The following is a 16,719-nucleotide window of genomic DNA, read 5'->3' on the forward strand; positions in this document are numbered from 1 at the left end:
GTCCAAAATCTGTCAATGTCGACAATAACCGAGGGTATTTGGGCAATGATGTAATAAAAGTACGACTTGATCACATGTAGTATCTGTAAAATTTTGCTTGAACTATAATCTTTACATAACGTCATGTCAACGTATAAATAGAATTGCATAGATATATAATATAATGTAATATACATGAGTCAATTCACGTCAAACCGAATGAAATCGACCAAAAATTTTCATTTATCTTTTCGATTGTTGTGAATTTTTTTTAACGGATTCTATGGTTGAAATAAATTTATGAAATATTTTTTTTTTTTTTTTTTTTTTTACCTTCAATATTTCAAAAGTTATTCCTGGTTAAAAATTTCCCAAAATGCCAAAAACCGCCACACACGCTCTTCTTCAAATCTTCATATCTCAGGTTCTATTTGTCTGATCAACTCGTTCATGGGCTCATTCGAAAGACCTGGAATTGGGCTTCCATTTTATGCTGCTTCAAATTTTATAATAGCAACAATTGAAGATTATTATGAACAAAGAATTTTCAAACACGATATTCATCATCGAAACCACGCTGTAAAATTCCAAAAAAAAATACAAGCATATTCCTTGATCAATTTCCTATAAGATAGGTGAGTTTCAAATTGGAGAATTAACGGAGCGTATTTTTTAAATATTAATAATCCAGTGGGGGCGCACGCACGCGCCGCCAATCCACTTATCCGGCAAGCGGCGTGGATCAATCTTATATCAATCACACATAAAATGGGAAGAATTTTTATTGAAAAACAACATCATTCCAAAGGTTTCTCATCACGGTATAAGAGAGTGCGTCGGCGCACGCTAAATTTTTTTTTTTCACTGTACAATCCGACCTCTCAGTAAGTCCGCAAAACCTGCCGCGACGAAGAGTTTTTCCGGGAATTTGAATGCACCCCCATAATGCGCACGCTCTCTTTCTTTTTTTATCGGCTGCACGTTCTTATTAATAAATTAGCACTATGGCCGGCAACTTTCATGGGGGTGGTGTGGAGGAACTCCACACTTGGATTGCGGACCAGGTGGAAATTTCACGCCTTCAACGTGACTTTTTGGTGCAAAAATTCGTTACTATGCTAGTTTACTCGCAATTAGAATGCCCGTCGGGTACACGCACGAGCGTATTTACGCCCCCCCCCCCCCCCCCCCCCCCCCCCCCTCCCCCTGTCCTCACCAATTTCACACCCTCAGTGAGGTCAAGCTGCCGGTCTTGGTTCGCACGCGACCAATTGGAGCTTCGAGGTTGAGACGGAGTGGGGGAAAATGCGCAAGCGAAAAACTGGGGAAGCGGGCTTATTGCGGGCGGTCTTATTGAGAAGTCGCATTCTACTTGGCGCGAAATACGACCGCTTCTCTTGATGAAGTAAATTTGTCGAAGATCTTGAACAATTGTCGGAAGTGACGTTAGCTCACCTAAATTCGATCATTCTGTGTTCTTTTCACACCACCGTCTTAGAACTATAATATCTAAGCCTTCACGCAGCTTTAATGGATACTGGTTTTTTTTTTCTTTCTTCTTTCAAGCACATTGAAAGTTTTCGATTCACAATAATGAATGTAAGAGTTTGATGTTCGTCAAATAATGAATGCGTCAATTTTTTAAAAGAATTTGTGATAATATTTGTGTAAATCAACGACTGCATAACAAATATGTCTGGGTTAAGTGTACGCGTGATATTGTTTTTTTTCTACAATTACTCGAAAATGGGATACTAATAGTAAAAACAATAACTTCACTTACTTCAGGATGTCGACATATTTGTTATCGAGTTGCAATGATTTCGGATGTGTCTTGTAATTTACGGTGCTGCAAAAAAAAAAATTAAAGAAATGACAGCCATTGAACTGATCTGATGAACGGGTGAGCAAATTAAAGTTTCAAGAATATTCTAAGAATCTCAACGTAACTACAAAACGATTTGAATATTAATAACACAGAAACACGGTTTTAGAGAAGTTGCTCGGAAAAAGAAAAAGTTGCGTCCAAATTGAAAATGGCATTGATCAAAAATTGGTCGTGTAAGCATGAAATGACAGCAACACCAGCAGCAGGTGTTCCATGTCCACCTCTCGTTGTGTCCTGCTACCGCTTGTTCAACATGTGAAGCAGGTGCCATCGGCGGCCTTGAATGTGTCAAAATCAAACTGAGGGTCCGTACAAGCCGTAGAAACAATACAAGTCGCGGTGAGTATCGGTATAGTATAAAATGACAAAAGACACTCGGGTGGTAAAATAAACTGGAGAATAAGACATTGCGAAACTTGATCAGTCATGAATTTTTTGATACAGCAACCTACTACCATACCAACTTCTCAAGCTTTTCATCGAGTGTGTGTGAGGCAACAGAGTTCAGGTCGAGCTACTCGAGTTGAGTGCGTGTAACAACGTTAGTAGCCTGCAGCAGTACAGTAATCAAAGAACGAACACGACTAAGAAGCGATGAAACGCGGAACTTAGAGAAGAAGGAGAAGGAGGAGGAGCGAAAACTCTCCTCGCCATGGGAACAATATGTTTGAACGTCGACCATCACCCACCCACCCACGCGAGCGCTATCATAAACATTGATCTAAGAGTTCACAGAGTGGAGCAGAAAATGTACGAGTGTGGAACAGAGCATGGTGGTAGTGAGTTTGGAGGAAAAGAGGAAACTATAGAGATGAAGAAGGGGCCGGCTAGCCAGCAGCAATATTGCGGTGATTGTTCTCATCTCTCATCGTGGACGGCACCGAAGAGCCCAGGCTGGGTGAAACATGAGCGTTGATAGCCGGTCTTTCCCGCACCACAGGCGCGAGAGCCACCACCGAAAAATGGACACTTCCTTTCCTGTCTCTGCGACGGTATTCCTCGTCCTGAGCTTTATGCTCGGCCTCTTTCTTTCTCCCAAAAAAAGCTCTTCAACGGCTGCTTGACAGTGGACCGTGAAGCTCAAAGCGTAACGGATATACTAACCGCTAAAACCACCCTCGAGTATTAGGGTCAACGCGATACGTCGTAGCTGGTTCTGTTTCACTACTTTATTTACCTCTTTCACCGAATGAATGAACTTTTTATCCCGTAGATGGACGCTGCTATAGCTAGCCTACATCGCGAATGTTGGGCCTTTAGCTCTCAACGGTTCTTGCAGATGTCAAAAAAATTTCGTTGAATCCTGCATTTTTTTTTTCTTTGTTTATGAATAATTTAGCTCTCTTGGGGTTTTTCAAATTGCACACTTTGTATCCGTGATTTTTTTCAACATATTTGAATGAATTTTTTTGGCAAAGATTGATCGGTATAGCTTTGAGAACTTATACATAGTTGTCAAAGTTTTTCATGTAATAAATTTAAGTAAAATTTTCGTGTCGTTATCGAGTGTTAAACAGAGCGTCGTCATTTTTACCATTCTTCATGGAATTCGTTCACGTATAATCGTAGCAGCACGAAAGCAATAGAAGTTTCATAATAAACTTACCTGTACAATATACTGCTACCCGGATTTTTGTCTGTAACTCGGCCACCCGAAGAACTTACCGAGAACATACCGCGTGAACAATAATTTGGCGACCCGCGGTGATAACTGAAACAAAACTCTACAAAACGCATCGCAAGATTTTTTTGGGCGCCTGACATGGTCAACATGCCTGGAAATCTTTAGCTTCGCTAAACCACGGCTAATATACTTGGTAGCTTAGTACCGCGGAGAGGAGAGGGGTGATTTTGGAGAGAAAGAGATACATACCACTCGACAACTATACGCTATTTGATAAAAATAAAATAAAATAATACATTCTGTCAAGCAGCTATACAAAAAGAAGAAACAAAATCATTTAAACCTCGCTCTTTACGATTCATAATCAAAATATCAGAACTTATCATAACCTACGCTATTACTTGAGGGCTCATATACCTTGTCTACATTATAACTTCACCAAAAATTATCCAATCTTCAAAAATTCAAAAGAATCTTGTAAAATAATGTAGTAATAATAGTCTGACGGAAAATTTTTTTTTTTTTTTTCAAAAATAAAGAAGTTGCAGTATTCGAAACGTTAGTATGTATTTAAAAAAAAAATCGTGTCTAATAATTTATGAAAAATTGCCGAACCGAAAAATTAAAAAAACCATTCGTCAGACTGTAAAGAAAATAATTGTCAAGATTTTTAAAAAAGTTGATAATCTTGAAAGTTGCCAGAGTTATCGTGCTGACGCTGTTTAAAAACATAGTTTCGAGAAAAACATGTTTAAAGTTTCTGGTAAGTACAACGTGAACTTACGGCTAATCTCCCATTCCAGCTTCGTACTGTACACCTTCTTCCTCTTATATCTTCGTGTTTTTTATGGTTCTGGTTGGACTCGGAGCTTCGACGCGAACGCTTCATTCCTTAAAAACTAAACTCAACATTCTACATTCTCAAGATGCAAATAATTCTGAACTCTAAATCTAAACTCAACCACAAAGCGATAATCGCTACAAAATCGAACTATAACTAATTTGTCGACGGCGTGCCGATCCGGCTAGACGGCATTCTCTCTAATGCCCGACTGGGAGCTTCGACGCAACCGCAAGATTACTTGACAAACTAAACTAAGCAATTAAAATAAAGCTAGATATTATCCGAATCTCAAACTCAATTAAATAAATCCGAACTCGTCCTCGATGACTCAATTTAAACTACATTAAGGTAATTATAATCCTAACTTCGCTAAACTGAACAAAATCTACAGAGCTCAAAATTATACGAAACTCACATAAACAAATTCTTAAACTCGATTGTAATTTAGCCACAACCGAAACTCAATAATACAAATTTTGCATCGCAATCGCTACCTAAATAGATACAACGAAAATGCCAATTTTAATCATAACTTAATCAAGAATTACAAACGCCAACTCAACTAAACGCAATCGCAACGCATGTGGATTCAAATTTTCTTCAAATTCTCAAATCCGTCATTTGCTAATTCGATCACTCAGTTTCAGCAATTCGCGACCTACACGAGAGGTGACACTGAAAAACCACGATACTGCGACTATATCCCGTACAGCGTAATTTAGGCTGCACCGAAATTACGACAAAAAAAAAGCAATTTGGAACCGTGACTCTACTCGAAATTTTCAACAAACTCAAAATTTACTTCATTCAAACGCGAACTCAGGCTACGGTCACCACGCAAGAAGATCGACAAACAAATTTCGAGTACTTTTCCATAACGCAAATTCAAAACGGCTATCCATCGTTCGGCAAGCCTTTACTCATATCAACTACTCTCGAAATTCGGTCGCGAGGACATAAGCAGCGCTTACCGTTCCATATCCACGCAACAAAAGCTCCAACCCCCTCGTGATTCTTTGGCAGCGTCATCTTTCGCAAAACTCTTCTTCAAAGCGTTCGTTACTCAAACTCGGAATTACACCTTTCGCAAATGACCGCCAAAACTAGAGTAATCTGAAAAATCTTACAACCTGCCGCAACACCGATCTCTGTACGCTACGTCCCACGTAACGTCATAGCCGCAAGAATCCGCAACAATTGATCGAACCTCGATTTCGTAGATTTCGTAACTCGACGCGCCTGTCGGAGCATCGCGATGCGGAACTTGACGCTAGATCGCAATTTCATCCACTGCACAGCTCTACGATAATTCGGCGATGAACGGGGTGGTGCTCTCTTATCGCTAGTCCATCCTTCGCAAATTTGGTGGTCAGCTGTTGACGGGGTAAAGCGAGTAGAAGCTGCGGAGCGCCGGCTACCAGCGGGAATCACGTCCGCCGTGGATTCCAGCGATGCAAAGATCTTTGTCGGTTCCCCCTTCGCAGCCTCGGCATTCTTCATTCGAAATCGTAGCTGTTCGGCATTCCTCAATTTCCTCGAAATCGTCACCTTCTCCCTGCTTGATGCCGCTGAAACTGGAAAAACAAGAAGAAACAAATAGTCCTGAAATATCATATTCGCCGTTCGCTACAGTGTTACCTCTCGGAATCCCAAATGCGTGACTCCAGCTCTGGCGCGCTTTTTCACGTACTCGACAATCGATGCCACAAAATCTTTATTTTTAGTTCCACCTAGAGTTCAGGGAGCTTTGTTTTTACACGTATACCCAGGAATAACATATTTTAAAGTAGGTAGCCAAAAAGACGTTTGAAATATGGCTCATGACCCATTTTTTGCCTTTGAAAAGATATTTTTATGTCCTGAAGAGATGTCTTTCGCGATTCTTAGACGCCAAAAAACTCACATCTGTCAATCAGATCTTTTTGACTGATTCAAGTTTTCTGCCGTCTGGGTACCGTCTTCTTGCTTCCTTCGATTAGTGTTCGGGATCTATCCGAATCCCACGTATCGCCCTTGTTTTGATAACATGCGTATACCTAATTAGACACAAGCTTGAGGGCAACCCCTCATGGTCTGTACAATAACTCACTATAGCTGCGGATACTAAATTCTATAACAGCATAAATCTCTCGGAATTTTGCTAATTTGCTTAAAATACCTCCTACCAAGTTTACTAATCGCTCGTAGTCAGGGACCGCAAATTACAGCCACACCCTCATTTAACGTTCGCTTAAAAATAAAGTTAAAAGCTAAAGCTATAAGCTAAAATAAAAAAGGGCATGTAAGTAAAAAATCAGAATTACCTTTTTTATCGGCTATCCTTGCGGTTGGGACAATGGGAAATCGACAAAGCTGCGGAAGAAAGACTGATAATTGTATTGAAAATCAGAGATTCAAGATATTGTATTGAAGTCTTTGAAAATGATATCTCAACTACTGCGATAATTACTTGCCTACTGGACGATATTTTACACTGTATTGTTCTTCAATCTCATAAATTGTATACTCATTTCGAAACATCGAAGAATTTGAAAAAGCATTTGTTCATTGATCAACGATTCTTTACTTTAACTTTGGGCACAAATTTTTCCTCCATATTATGCCACGATCATTTCGATATCGTGTGTAAATAGCCAATTTTTATTCGCAAAATCCCAAAAATCTCGAGAATTTGAAAAGCGTAAATTTGTATTAATATTAACTACAAAATCTTATTGACGGCATTTTATCTCGTTTTACTTTTTTCGAATTGAGGTTTCATCTAATTTTCATAGCACGGGCCGTCATTGTATTTCAGTTAGATTTGATGAGACCCCGTATCAGAATAGTTAGGTATACCCATGAAGTTTGTGCCCAACTACTGGGTAATTTTCCATGATTTAATCACAGTCTAAGTTTTCTATCGTGGCCCTTCATTGCAGTCATTGACTGAAGATTGCTAAAGACAATGAGCCACGGGAGAATTTTGAAGCAAGCATAAGGTTACAACAGGTACGTGGGTAACGTCAGTGCGCTACATTTACCGACTCGGTCATAAGGATTACAATATTAATCGAGTCGGTACATTAGGAAATTTTTATACCGCAGCTTTCGGCACCATCCCTCGCCTGTAATGGACGAGCTTCGAAATTCCTCATTTAGCTGGCTGTCTTTAGTAACCTTCAGCTAACACTGCAGTCTAGGAGAATCAAACAAATTTCTACTAAGAATTGCGTTCATTTGTTTACAAAGCGATAAAAATGAAACTGTTATATACTGCTGTGTAGAGGAATGAAAACATTGTCCATCATAAGAATCTTTTACTATTTTTTTCTTGTAAGTGATTTAATTTTTTTTTCTATCATATTTCTTTTCGGTTATCACTATTACGATGACATGAAATATAGGTTAATTCTACGGTAATTCATTGTGGATTGCAATATTTTCCTAACAAATAAATCAAACTGATTAACAGAAATTCTTATGTCTAACGGCTTTAAAGTATGTTAGCTCCTTTTCAAGGGGACTGGCACGAGTTTATTTGGCTCAGAATGAATATACGGATTAATACTGAAAACTTTAATTTAACACGCTAATCGAAAGAATCAGGTAAATAAAGAATGTTCAGATATTCCAAAACTCATTCTCTTCATTGACTGGTGGAAATAAATGACAATTGCTTACTTAAAGAATTCAGCATAACTGGAAGAAATTTGAATGATATTTTTCGAAAGAGTGATTTTCGAAAATGTAGTACTTTTAGGTCGTGACCAAATTTTCTAAAAAAAATTGAAGTATCTCTGGCAGTAAATTTTTCCCCAATTATTACTTATTCGTGCAATTCATTTTTGAAAGTTACAAACCCTTACTTTGAAATCTAATTTTGAATCTGAGGAGACCCAAACCACCAACAATTGCACTGCGATTAAAAATGTACTCCTTTTACTTTTCGAAACCAGCCCAAACCAGCCCCTGTGAATTACTTCAATGGAACATTTGCATACAGCTGTAAATTTACTGAGTCTGCTACAGGGACTAAACAAAAGTAAATAATAACCCGCAGCTGCTGTTTCGTAACAGCCGTTTCGTCGTTGCTACACTTCTGCACACGTTAGATATACGGGTAAAAACCTGTTTGAGACTAAATTTAGTTGGTACCGTTACGTCAACGTTACCGTTATTCATCGGTAGGAAAATGCCTTCTATATGTAAAAATTCAGAATGGGTCATACCGTCTACCAATCATAATCACTATTCGTCACCGTGTTGTCAGAGCTGTAGCCGTTAGGTAGACCGATGTAGCTCAGAAATGCGGCTTGCTTAATTTTATCCAAAGACTGAACACATATTTCACAAGCTTAACCAGCCCGTCCAACCAAGCGATGATCTACACTAATTATAATAAGTTCAAGAGAGATTTTATCATCAAATTAAAATGCATCGTTTAAATGTAATGGTAATAATTAATTACTATCTAACATTTCCAGGAATGAATTAATAGAAATGATCTAATTTACTTAAATTTGATTAGATCTAATTGGATCCAAATTTCATCTTCATCTAAGCTAATCTAAATATATATAATTTATGTATCTGACGATATTTAAATTATAGGTTTGATCGGATCAGATTGGATTGGATAAAGACAAAATTTAGGTTTAATTAGATCAAATCTCATTTATTTATTTTTTCGCAGGTCGCCATACTTTCTAAATGAATAGGCCTAGTAGGTAATGGAGATAAATACTTTTCATAGGCATGATTAGCAAAAAGTCTCCATAGAAATTCCATTAAATAAGCTTCAAGCTTGGTTATTGATGTGTATTAGGTTACACATAACTGCGAATATAATCAATACACGGCAACGACAAATCTCATGCAATTCTGCGTAGGAAGAGACTCACATCTCTGATTCCGATTTCCTGACGCAGTTCTGATCTCGATTGCAAATTATCTCTTATTCGGTTTAAAGTAACCCCCTATATTCACTCTTCTAATTTATTTCAGGTGGGATGAGTTAGGCGTAGGTACATCCAGGCCTTATTCACTTGGCTTGGCTCTTACAACCAGTGGTAGCAGTGACAATCGGCATCGTATTGCGAGGGCGTGCCTGACCCGAGGGATGTCACTTCTGTCACCTCGGGGGGGCCGGAAGGCTTCCATCCTCTGCTTTGCGGGACTGCTTTTTCTTCTGGTCCTTTATCAGCTCGGTATCATCTGCGGGTCCTCCAAAGATGGACCGACTTCGGTGATGATTGCCAAAGAGGTAAGAGAATCATATACTTTAGCTGATTATCGTGTCAAAACACCTGCTTTTCTACAAGTTTTTGTTTGTCTATGCGAAGAAATTAATTTAATATCAGACGAATGCATCAACGGTGAGTAGCCACAAACTAAAGTAAAATTAAGATTTCAATATACTTATTTTACAATCCTCATGACCATTCGATGCCGGTATAGCCCGTTTTCATTGGTGCACGGAAAAAAAAATTCTGTTCGGCGAGCTGTATTCTACAGCTCCAGTATACGCACTCTACGGTCTATCTTGTAGTTACAGCAACTATATGTTAGTCAGCTCTGATAGCTGCAAGTTGTTCAGCTCTCACAGCTGAATGGTTTTGCTCTAAGAGCTGTAAGTTGCGCTGTGCTCTGGTGCGTTGACATATTTCATAACCTTCAAATTTCATGAGTATGATTTAAATACAGTTGATAGATAATTGTTTAAATAGTCCATTCAAATATGTAAATGACACTGAATAAATAATGATAATAATGATGAAAAATAATACTAATAGCAATATAATTGTACTATTTAATAATAAGCACTGTGAGCGGAGCCGAAAAATTCTGGTCTAGCTCTTCGAACGAAGCTGTTTAGCTGAGAGAGCTGAACAACGTACAGCTATGACAGCTGACTAACACTCAGTTATACGAACCATGCAGTGCTCTTCCAATAACAGAACGTTTAGTTCGACGAACTGTTTACAAGTAACTATCTAATATTTAGTTCCACGAGCTGAATTTTTTTTTCCGTGTGACTTACTTATAATTTGGCCTTATGCCAGTGATGAAACTAAAGTTTTACCTTATGTCAACGCTTCGTCCCACTTGAACCATACCGTCGACGCTTTTCTTACTGATATTTTCAATTTAAATTGAAATATCCGATCCTTGCACTGTTGTGTGCAACATTGTATATTGTGCAAACAACAGATATGGGGTTCAAACAAGGGTTCAAGATATCGGCAAAATTTAGCAGCCAATGATGCATTTGATTCGTTGTATAGAAAAATGGATTTCACTTCGACTGTATCCACGTGCAAGGTGCGATATTGAACAGAACCTAAAGATTATTCGATTGTAAAATTTCTGTGTAAACCAATCAAGTAACGGGAGAAAAGCGCGTTACAAGGGTCTTCCTTTGAGAGTATGTTTTTAATGCGCATAAAAATTCGGATTTGATCCAAGTTCCATGTGAATCTGCGCAGAGTTTTTGTATCCCTTTATCTCTATACTACGAAAATTTTGCAGCATATTCAAAATTACGAAATTAAGATGAAGTGTCATTGAGACAATTCAACTCTGAGCGGAAGAAACCGATGAAACAATCTCAAACCTGGCTTCAAAGATTCACACCGACATGAATTAAGGTCTACAAAGTCCTCAAATTTCAATCCAGCATTAAAAAACTGCACGTTTCGCACGCATGATTCTAATTTATATTCACAGTCAGAAATCTTGTGGTAACACGTTCATGGACTTGGAAATGAACTCCCGGGTTCAGAAACTTGGAGAGTGGAAAATCCCCCTGTGTTCTTCGAGGGTATCTATACTGTAACGTTCGGGGGGAATATAGGGCCTCTAGCTAACCAAATGTTATTAAAAATGAACTAGAACTCCTCGTTGTCTTGTGTTAAGGAAGAAACGTTAGTTGGGTTTGCCAACCTGAAGAACCCTGCGTCATCTAGTTGATTGCTGCACAGACTTGGACGTTTGATAGCCAAAGCTGTATTGGCCCAAACTCGGATAAATTTCTTTACCAAAGCTGCATTTTGTATCACGGACTAGAGTTTGTTAAGCCGTAGCCACATTCCTTCACAGACCAGGTTTTTTTCCGCCGTTAATGCCCACCAGACTTGGGATCCCCAGATTAAAGCTCTCGGATACGGATGTGATTCATCAAGGCCGTATGCACGAGTAATCTACTCCACCGAAGTTGTATATCTAGACCATGACTGATAATGAATTCATGTATCATTGTTACTCGAATAAGTAAGTAACATAGATTGGGTCTTAGTTACTTAGTTAATGAAAAATTCAAAGTATTATTTTAATGGAAACGTGCATCTATGGCATGGAAGCTATCACGCGATAGGAAAAACGAATTGAAACAATGGATTTAAATGATTTAATACAAAAATAGTAACCTCAATTTTAATTCTACGCATCCTGCTCTTGATAGTGCTCACTAACCAATTTTTATGCAGTAATGAACTTTCTTTTCCATCGTTCTAAGTTCGGACTTGATTTTTCTATCTTTTAAATTCAACAGTGTGCTAAGGAACCTTTATCACGTAGCCTCGAACTTTCTAAGTTTAATTGATAAGCAATGGCTTGATATGCGTAAGCGGTGAAATGTTTTATCTTCTGCAAATGCGTCTAGATTCAAAGGCTGACTCCAGACAAGCTCAGCTTTGTAAACGTGAGACAGCCGGATACTCTACCCCGAATCTGTTCTACTCAATGTACGTGAGTCAGTCTGGCTTTATGCCTCGGATCTGGTGTCGAACATTGAGCGACGCTCTTATTTATACCTTCCCGGTGCCAGAAAATCCAGATTTAACCGGTTTGCCCCAGCATCATCTTCGTTTCGCTTCGTTGGGTGTCGTCGCTTGACCACGGTCCCCGGTTGCGTTCGTCAGTGAGACGTCTTCGCCGTGTGACGTCTATGTCAATGTGAGTTGTACAGCTAACGACCTGTACATGTTACTTGTGAAAGATGTACTGGCGAAATTCCTTGTCCAGTGTCAGGCACTTATGTTTCAACTGTTCGTGAACTTGAGAGGCTATCCTTGATTGTTATCCGTCACTCGTTCTCCGGAAACGACTCAATCACGATATTCTTTTAACCGGGTTTCTGCCTCCACTCGGATAGAACTTGTTGCTTTTTCGCATTTCCTGCTACTGCTGCTGCTGCTGTTAGTGCAGCTTTTGTAAGGCATGAAGCCAGTTTCAAACGGAAAAGTTCAACGGGCAATCAAGAAACAGTAATAGAGAAAATGTCGACTTTTCAGTTACGTGTAAAATGAAACGTTCAACTGGGCTCAAACACCAAAACCAATAAAACTAATAGCAACGATCTTTCACGCTACGCTTATTCTCAAGCCGTCAGGACTCAAGTGACGAGTTCCCCTACGCGGAGCTGGAAATTCGAAACATCGGCTGTTATTATTTACGAAGTGGCTTGCTTCTTATTGGCTCTAGGATTACGCATTTTTAAATCTAGTTCATCGCTACGTCGATTTCCACTATTGGAAAACGTTGATTGGCGGCCGAATTACTCGATGCTCCAGATGGTAGTGAAGATATCGCGAGGTTGTCGTGAATTGGGGTTGCCCATTTGTATTGTAGGGAGGTTACGACTCGCTGGCCAACAGCGGGAGTTTCAGCCTCCTCGATTTCCCTCGCGGCTGTGCTCCTCGTTGGCGGTCCCTCCGTAGCCTCGATGATGGTGCTCGCCACTCACTATGTTGGCTTCACGCTCGTCGTCCTTCCCTAAAAACTTCTGCGTTGTAGTCGCCAAATGAATTGCGCTGAATTAGTTGCTATTCCTCCACTTGATGTCGCACAAATTTGAAAACCAAAGGAACAAAAATCCTGAAATATCTTGTTCGCTAGCCTGTGAAGTTTCCCCTCTCGCAGCTTCGGATGTGTGACCCTCGTCCGAGCGCTCTTTGCTGAAATCATGGACGATTCCTATCACGACATTCCTACTTTTGGGTTCTACCTCGAGTTCAGGAAGCCGTTTATGCAGTGTTTTAAAAATGATACGTTATAATACATATATTGCAATTTATTGATCAAAGCGACTTGATCCCGAACTTTTGGCAAGAAAAACTTCAAAATCTGTACATGTGTTTAAAAAAATATCGTGTATACCCAGAGTGAGGGGTTATTTTTGCCCTAGTGTGTTTGCATTACTCGGATCAGACTCGCGATACGCGGGCAAAAATGACCTACTACTCGCCCTTGGTACACAATGAACTATTACAATGTATACTGTAACGTGTACGATTTTAGAGAGTCCTTATGAGATCGTTCAAATAATCGCGTTATTGTGAGTGATCTTATCGATAGAAATTAAGCTGGAAATCATGAATTAATTAACGAATTACGGCTTCATCTTAATTGTCTAAAGTAGGACCGATCTTGCCGACCCGAAACACCCTGCATTAATTAGCTTGTCGTTTTCATAGACAAGGATGCCGGAGCTACAGTTTTCGGAGATTCGAAATTCTCCACCAGATTTGCGGTTTGCGAGACTCGGGATTTTTGGTCCAGAGCTGCAAGTCGCGAGACTTCGGCTTCGAATTCAGAACACCTTGTTAAAGAAGCGGGTGTCCAGCGCTTGCCCTATCTCTAGTCGCGATCTCGAGTTAAGCTAGAGACGTCTCCCACATTCAACGTGTTTAGATAAAAGACGCTTGCTATTAAAATACGGAATGCAACAATTGCTCTCAGACCAGGAGCTTTTAAGCCTTGGCTGTCAAGTCAGATTTGAAATCCCCAAAATCCTTGGCGGACTCGGTTGATGAGCCAGAGCCGTTACCTCTACTAGTTTCCTTTCATCCGTCGCTATCATGATCGATATAAAAAGTGCAACGATGGAAAGTGCAACGATGCAATTGGAGCTTACGACGTTGCTGATAGAGACAAACAGAATCGTTTTGATCTCAAAATTTTAATAAACAAAGTTATATCGCAATTCGAAAATTACCAAAATTAAATCAACGATTCGATACAGTAATTAATCATAGAATAAATCATACAAAAAAATAATATGAATTAAAAGACTACAATATTCTTCGGTATTGCTCCTATTTGAAATCTGTTGCGCTTTGCCATGTAAGACTCTAATTTTCCCTAAGACTTGAAGCTAGAATAGAGTCTCGAGGTGAGATTGCCCCTTTACAACAAAGCGGTGGCTCATAATCAGTGAGTGCTTTACTACATCTGGCGATGAGTGCCCGCGAGTCACTAGTATTTATACGGAATCGGACCGGTTGAGAGTGGCGCCGCCGTCCTCGATCGTCAAGCCAGGTTGGTAATCTGCCGTAGTGACTACATCGTCTGTCCCTGTCATCGCGAAGTCGGTCTCGCTCACTGGGCACCTCGGGTCGCATCGGCTCCGTTCGGTTATCTTCGGTCAAGCTGCTCATGGACACGTCTCAGTTACCAAGGTAGTGACCGCTAGATAAATGGCCATTCGGTATAAGCCATGCGAGCGCGTGTCCCTCACAAGCACGGTCGCACACACAAATCCGGCATCCCCCACCTCAGTGCGCCCATCTCCCACTGCGCTGCATTGTCACCCCCAACGCGCACGGCTCTCGCTTTCGACGCCAGCAGTGCGAGCGATTAGCAACTAGCCATTTCAGAGAATTTTCCTCTCCTCCGACCCCGCGGCAGGGCCATATATCTAGCGTCCACTGTAGTAATTAAGTACCGAACAGATGGTCGTTACAATACGGATCACAATTGATGTGGATTTATTTTTAAAAAATATATAAAAGGTTACGACGAGATGAGAATTTGCAAATTCTGAGCATTACAACTAGGATTGTAAATGGTCAAGTATAATTTTCCAAAATAAGTTTAAGTTTGATCTCGATGGTCGTGCATGACATTTTTTAGTTTCTGATCGAGATGTGTCCTTCTGTTGACTGATTATTTTAGACTTGTTTCATCGTTGACCTTTTCTTTTAGACTGTCTCAGCGTGGTCAAAAACAACGCGTTCTTTGATACCAAGAAAGTGGTGGTCCCTGCTGGTCCATTCAAGTTGAAATTTTTGGGTAGCGTGCATCACCCAGGAAAAACATTTTTTTCCTATGTACATGCAGCCCATATGCGCACTACATGTACCGGCACTTCACAAAGCCCTATTCTTATCTAGTCCAGGAGCCGACCGCACCATATCTTCCCTCGTCGAACATACGGCCAAAATGCATATGAATCGATGGACAATATAATGGTCAATAGGGTGCTAGACGTTATAGACAATGGATCCTGTCCGGAGTGTCAAAAAAATGTCATTTCCGGTCAGTTTTTTCGAGATTATCTTCCGTCATCGAACATACGATTGAAACTAGTACCAATCGATAGGGGAGATCAAGTACCTGAAGAAAAAACCGCGGTGCCAACCCCCACCCTGTCCGGGGGGGGGCGGCAGCCATCCCTAAATGTAGTCGTAAGTAAAGTCGTTCGACTTTTGGGGGTGGCTGCCGCCCTTCTGGACAGGGTGAGGGGTGGCACCCCAGTTTTCACAGGTTCGGGAAGGTTCAACCTTCAATTTAAAAAAAAAAAAATCGTACGTTCGATGAGGGAAGTTAAGGACCAAAAAAGCCTACACTTAGGGGTGGCTGCTGCTCCCCTGGACAGGGTAGGGGTTGGCATCCCGGTTTTTTCTTCAAGTACTCGACCTCCCCTATCGATTGGTACTAGTTTCAATCATATGTTCGATGATGGAAGATACCTCGAAAAACTGACCGGAAGTGACTTTTTTTTTGACACTCCGGACAGGATCCATTGTCTATAAAGTCTGGCACCTTATTGACCACTATATTCCCCATCGATTCATATGCATTTTGGCCGTATGTTCGATGAGGGAAGATATGGTGCGGTCGGCTCCCCGACTAATCGTACTAACACCAGTAATTTGACCGGGCCTGGTACATTTAGTGCTGAGGGGATGTCGGACCACCGTCAAATACAGCAAATTATATTTGACAGTTCTTACTTTTTCTGAGTTACCGAATCTCTTCGAACTTTAACAAATAGGGTTTTAAGATCGTGGTTGTTGATTGGCTCGGAAAAAAACAAAAAAGAAAATGACCAAAATACTGAAAATAATGATAGCAAATATTCACTTACTTTGAAGTGATGGGATGCTACTATTAATTCAATCCCATATTTTTGTATACTTACATCAATTTTCGAACTATTTACAGCCAATCCATGAGCATGATTGCAACCCTATTTTTTCTCAAAGTTCGAAACGATTTAGTTACTTACTCTGGAGAGAACAGACCTGTAAGATACGTTTTGCTCACTTCGTCGGCACTCCGACGTCCCCTTAAAAAGTGGGCCATCGTCGCGGAAGCTTTATCGTGGTGCCTGGGGTGATT

At 40.2% G+C, this 16,719-nt stretch overlaps 1 protein-coding gene across 7 annotated transcripts in view; it reads left to right on the forward strand.

Annotated features, from left to right (window-relative positions):
* Window positions 1–16,719, forward strand: part of LOC124180883 (protein-tyrosine sulfotransferase) — a 270,165-nt gene that overhangs the window by 234,836 nt on the left and 18,610 nt on the right. For all 7 annotated transcript variants that reach the window (XM_046566796.1, XM_046566798.1, XM_046566793.1 and 4 more), the window contains one exon: window positions 9,322–9,580. In XM_046566796.1, the coding sequence (XP_046422752.1) occupies window positions 9,437–9,580 (144 nt within the window). In that variant the 5' untranslated portion in view covers window positions 9,322–9,436. The remainder of the gene's footprint in view (window positions 1–9,321; window positions 9,581–16,719) is intronic.

The sequence above is a fragment of the Neodiprion fabricii genome, chromosome 4 (genome assembly GCF_021155785.1).
Source record: "Neodiprion fabricii isolate iyNeoFabr1 chromosome 4, iyNeoFabr1.1, whole genome shotgun sequence".
In the NCBI taxonomy this organism is placed as follows: Eukaryota; Metazoa; Arthropoda; class Insecta; order Hymenoptera; family Diprionidae; genus Neodiprion; species Neodiprion fabricii.